We start from the raw sequence: 5,682 nt of genomic DNA, 5'->3' as shown, positions 1-5,682 counted from the left end.
TTTTTTGTATTTTTAGTAGAGACAGGGTTTCACCGTGTTGGCCAGTCTGGTCTTGAACTCCTGACGTCAGGCGATCCACCCTCCTTGGCCTCCCAATGTGCTGGGATTACAGGCATCAGCCACCGCGCCCAGCCTGATGTATATATTTCCAAACAACCATTTACAAATAGCTTTTTTTATTATTATTATTTTTTAAGAGATGGAGTCTCACTATGTTGTCTAGGTTGGTCTTGAACTCCTGGGATCAAGCAATCCTTTCTCCTGAGCCTCCCAAGTAGCTAGGAGTACAGATGTGCACCACTGCACTTGCCCACAAATAGCATTTAAAAACAGTACATTTAGACTGGGCACAGTGGCTTATACCTATAATCCCAGCACTTTGGGAGGCCAAAGTGGGAGGATTGCTTGAGCCCAGGAGTTTGAGATCAGCCTGGGCAACACAGTGAGACCCTGTGTCTACAATGATAAAAATTTAAAAATTAGCTGGGTGTGGTGGTGCCCACCTGTAGTCCCAGCTACTCAGGAGGCTGAGGTGGGAGGATCACTTGAGCCTGGGAGGTTGAGGCTACAGTGAGTCATGACAGAACCACTGCAGTCTAGCCTAGACAATGGAGTAGACCTTGACTCAAAAAATAAAAAAATAAAAAATAAAAACAGTAAATTTAAAGTAGACTTCAGCACTGAAGAATTTTTTTTATTGTGGTTCTATTTCTAATCAGATAATTTCTAAGATAATCTCTCAAGCAATGATACTTGTGATGTCAGAAACCATCTTGGACATCAACTTCAACCATAGCCCCAACAACTAATTCATCATTCAAGTTCTGCCAAGATTACATCCTGAATTTCTCAAAACTGTCCCCTCATCTCCATCCCTGCTGCCACTATTTAGGTGCAGACTCAATTTATGCCTGAATTATGTCCTGTAATTCAAACTCAGTTTCACCATAATGTTTCCCCTTTATAAATCCCTCTAAGGACTCTCATTTGTTTACAAGATCCCAAGCTTCTTAGCTTTATTATGGCATACAAGGTCTTTCATCATCCCTTATCTTATATTCAACTTTATGTTCTAGAAAAATAGGGGCCAGCAAACTTTTTCTGTAAAGGGCTATAGGTAAATATTTTAGGTTTTGTCATATGGTCTCTGTAGAACTACTCAAATCTGCCACTGTAGTGGGAAAGCAACTGTATGGAAATATGCAAATGAATGTATGCAGCTGTGTTCCAATAAAACTATAAAAACAGGCTGAGGGTCAGATTCAGTCTGCAAGCCATTTGGCAACCTCTGTACTACTGAACCACTTGAAATTTCTTACATATATCACACACCATGATTTGTGTGCTGGTATAATCTTATGTATTACAACTATCTCAATTTTAATTTCTAATATAGTAAATATCAATAGATATACCTACATAAATGCATTTTAGGATCTTCAGTAATTTTTAAGAATGTAAAATGGTTCTGAAGTCAAGAAAAATAACAGATTATTTCAACCTTTACATTTTATAAAAAAAGAAAAAACTAAGACAGAGGATATCCTACCTTAGTCATAGGTACATGATTAGCTAGTGGCAGATATACAGTAGTAAGCATTTATTAAATAATGTAGTGGTATACGTTATTAAATATATTACTATATTATAATTTGAGTTCCTCTTTCCTAGGCTTAATTATTCTTTTCTTCTAGCATAAACTTAGACTCAAATGTTTAGAACTAGGCGGGGCGCAGAGGCTCATGCCCGTAATCCCAGCACTTTGGGAGGTTAAGGCAGAAGGACTGCTTAAGCCCAGGAGTTTGAGACATCCTGAGTGACAAAGCAAGAGCCCATCTCTTAAAAAAAACATTAGCTGGGCTTGGTGGTGCACACCTGTAGTCCCAGCTACTTTGGAAGCTGAGGTAGGAGAGTCACTTGAGCCCAGGTGTTCGACACTGCAGTGAGCTAGGATCATGCCATTGCACTTCAGCCTGGGTGACAGAATGAAACCTTGTCTCAAAAAAAAAAACGTTTAGAACTAGATGATTCTTAGTAATCATCTGATCTAACTTCCATCTTATCCAGAGTTGAGATGACTGGCATTACTAAGGTAAGTTCTGCCTTTTCTATTTACAAGGCTGCATGTGTGGGTCAATTGTGCTTCAGTTGGTATGTTCAGGGAATGTGAACTTACTTTCATAAAAACCTAAACAGAATTTATTAGGTAGATAAATTCCCTGAAAAATAAATACATTTTGAATTGTCAGCATCACCGCTCCTCGCCACTCATGTACATAATCTAAAGTTATCAGGATAGCCATTTCACGGAAAACTCACCCTCTTCATCACTACTAGTACTATGGATCTCAGGAGATGAGTCAGATTGGGATGATGAAAATTCTTCTTTCCATTTTTTCCGTTTCTTTGGTGGTGGCTCAGCCTTTACTTTTAGCTGTTTAACTTTGGGTTTCACGGACGGGGTTTTTGTAGTTGTAGTTTTTGATGCTGGAGGATCAGAAGCTTTACTACTACTACTTGGCTTAGCTTGAACAGTTCTGCAATGTTATAAACAAACTTCATTAATACACTGAAATCTTGTTAAACTAAAATAAAATAGAAAAATACAAAAGAATCACAGGAGAAGATTATCTAATTACCCTCACCAATACCTCCAAAATATACAGTCCAAGTCCTATACCTCTCAATGGTGATTCCCATAACATTTTCTTAAAATACATTCTTTTCACCAGTAGCATTCAATATTCAGTTACTAAGGGACTTTTAGTTCAGTCCTTATTTCTACTTCCTCATTCCCCTCCTTGATTTATGGACTTATTTCCCAGAGACTATGAGGCTGTACAACAGATGATCAGTGGCCTTAGGAAGGTAATGAATGATATAACCATAATTGCCGTATCTAGCTCTGACCCTAAGAAACTCTCACAAGCTCTGGTAGTGTCAGGTTTTGATGTAGAATCCCAAATGTGGCCAGGCGCGGTGGCTCATGCCTGTAATCCTAGCACTTTGGGAGGCCGAGGCGGGTGGATCACCTGAGGTCGGGAGTTCGAGACCAGCCTGGCCAACATAGTGAAACCCCATCTCTACTAAAAATACAAAAATCGGCTGGGAGTGGTCCATGCACCTGTAGTCTCAACTACTTGGGAGGCTGAGGCAGGAGAATCGCTTGAACCTGGGAGGTGGGGGTTGCAGTGAGCCAAGATCACGCCATGGCACTTAAGCCTGGGCAACAAGAGCAAAACTCCATCTCAAAAGAAAAGAAAAGAAACCCAAATGCATCTGTCCTAGAGTCCCTCAAGATTTGCTCTATGCCATCTGGGTATGGTGGTTCACATCTGTAATTCCAGCACTTTGGGAGGCTAAGGCGGGCAAAGTGCTTGAGCCCAAGAGTTCAAGACCAACCTCAACATGGTAAAATCCCATTCCTACAAAAATTAGCTGGGTACAGTGGTGCGTACTTGTAGTCCCAGCTACTTGGGAGGTTGAGGCAGGAGGATCACCTGAGCCTGGGAGGTCGAGGCTGCAGTGCTGTGATCACGCCACTACACTGCAGCCTTAGTGACAGGGTGAGACCCTGTCTCAAATAAAAAATATTTGCTCTCTGCCAGGTCTGAAGATTTGAGTGGATACAATTCCATCATAAAAATAAGGTAAGCTGCTTCCAGTAGGTGGGAATGTTAATGAAACTGGACCTACTTGGCACTCGATTAAGAATATCTAGGGTCATACCTGCTTTCTCATACAGACCACAGGGTCAAGTCAGTTATCTTCCAGATTCATGCTCCAGACAACCCAGAGTCACATTAATACACAATAATAATTCTACTGTGTACACTTGTCCAGTAATGTAGAGTTCTCATAGTTTTTTTCTCAAAAATTATTTTAAATTTAATTTATTGAATTGTTATTTACATTTTATAGATGAAAAAGGGAGCATCAGGGAAGTTGTCTTCTTTAGGTCACATAAAGCTGGACTCAAACTTTTTGCCTCTACAATTTTTTTTCACAATACTAGGGTGACACCAAAAGGACTCAGGGAAGAGAAAAGGGCACCCACCCACCACAGAAAGCCGTGAGCTTTGCAGTGACCATCTCATGCCTTCTAAAGAATCACTTATTTCATCAGGCTCTGAAATTTTTTGACTTGTGTATAATAAAAAAAAAAAAATCTCTTTAATTGATATGCTCCTTTGTACATTGGTATCATTAATAATACACCAATATATATGCACAAATATATCACCTAAGAAAACACATACCTGATAGCTTGTGAAGGTTTGTTTCTTGGCTTTTTAGAACACACTCTGACATATTCCTTCTTGTTTGCATTTTCAATGAACTTCACATATATTCTTTTGTATTTACTCTTTGCATCTCCAAAATATCCAAGATACTGAGGAAAGAAACACTTTGAGTTACATAATTGTTCAATCTATATATAAATGCTACTTTGTTGGTTCGATTGACTATCACATAGCCAACCTTTAAGTTTTTAAAATGCAGCTATGGCCGGGCTAATTTTACCGTCTAAAAAACTGATCCCAGGCTCACTATTGATTTCATATGTACAAGTCCATATGTACAAGCAATCTCATTAGGCATATTCTTACTTCCAGTTACATAAGTATGACAGAATAACTTCCATCAGTCTTCTGGTAAATCAGGATATCTGACTAGTAGAATAATCAATATAAATGAGCCTCTGAGTTCATCTGAACTCTTCATAGGCTAACATTAATCCCTTTCCTTTATTTAAAAAAAAAAAGTTAAACAATAGTACAAGGTCAATTAATTTTAAATAGCTGATATTTAACAAATTACTTTATTTTTATATTAGACTATCAAAGAGCGTCAATATTCTAGTTCAAATTATATGCTATTTTATATCAAAATTATTCAATATAAAATACTTCTAAATTTAAATCATTCTGTTTTTTTCGGGACCACTGTCAAAATAAGGCTAATATAAATATGCATTTTACTTACACTATTTGTAGCAGCAAATTCTCTTTGACCATCTCGAATTTCAGGAACAAATTTCTGTAATAAAGCTTTTTGTACTTTCCAAATAGCTGGAGGTTCTTTTCCCGTTTTTAAAGCCTCCTGTAATAACCAGAATTAATGATACTTTATAAAACACAGCAACATATTTTAGATCTTACAATGTTAGAGATGAAAGGAATCTGAAAGGCTAGCCTAGCTCAACCTTTTATCTTACCTCTCTATCTGATATTCTGCAATAATTCTTATAAGCTGATTAGGTTATTCAGTCTCTGCTTAAATTATTCCAGAAATAGGGAGTTCATTAACACACAAAGTAGCCCATTACCCATTTGTGCAGCTAAAACTACTGGAAAGTTTTCTTCTAATGACACTGTCCTATGTTACATATGCAATTTTATAACCGTGTATATATACATATCTTAAAAGACCCTAAACAAACACGTTAAAATATTAAAAGGAGTTAATTGTGAATAATGAGAATATGGAATGTTATATTCTTCACTGCACTTTTTTTCTTTTTCTTTTTTTGGAGACGAAGTCTCGCTCTGTCGCCCAGGCTAGAGTCTCGTTGTGTCGCCCAGTGGCGTGATCTCAGCTCACTGCAAGCTCCGCCTCCCGGGTTCACGCCATTCTCCTGCCTCAGCCTCCTGAGTAGCTGAGACTACAGGCACCTGCACC

General features: G+C 38.3%; 1 protein-coding gene across 2 annotated transcripts in view; it reads right to left on the bottom strand.

Moving 5' to 3' along the window:
- The window catches only part of QSER1 (glutamine and serine rich 1), a 73,709-nt gene that overhangs the window by 47,537 nt on the left and 20,490 nt on the right, over window positions 1-5,682 (bottom strand). For both annotated transcript variants that reach the window (XM_011936362.1, XM_011936364.1), the window contains 3 exons: window positions 4,987-5,103; window positions 4,260-4,393; window positions 2,320-2,537 (listed from right to left, as the gene is read on the bottom strand). In XM_011936362.1, coding sequence (XP_011791752.1) covers window positions 2,320-2,537; window positions 4,260-4,393; window positions 4,987-5,103 — 469 coding nt within the window. The remainder of the gene's footprint in view (window positions 1-2,319; window positions 2,538-4,259; window positions 4,394-4,986; window positions 5,104-5,682) is intronic.

Source organism: Colobus angolensis, unplaced genomic scaffold (genome assembly GCF_000951035.1).
Source record: "Colobus angolensis palliatus isolate OR3802 unplaced genomic scaffold, Cang.pa_1.0 Scaffold152, whole genome shotgun sequence".
Classification (NCBI taxonomy): domain Eukaryota; kingdom Metazoa; phylum Chordata; class Mammalia; order Primates; family Cercopithecidae; genus Colobus; species Colobus angolensis.
The sequence above is the reverse complement of the archived record's forward strand: the minus strand, read 5'-3'. Positions and strand labels throughout refer to the sequence as shown.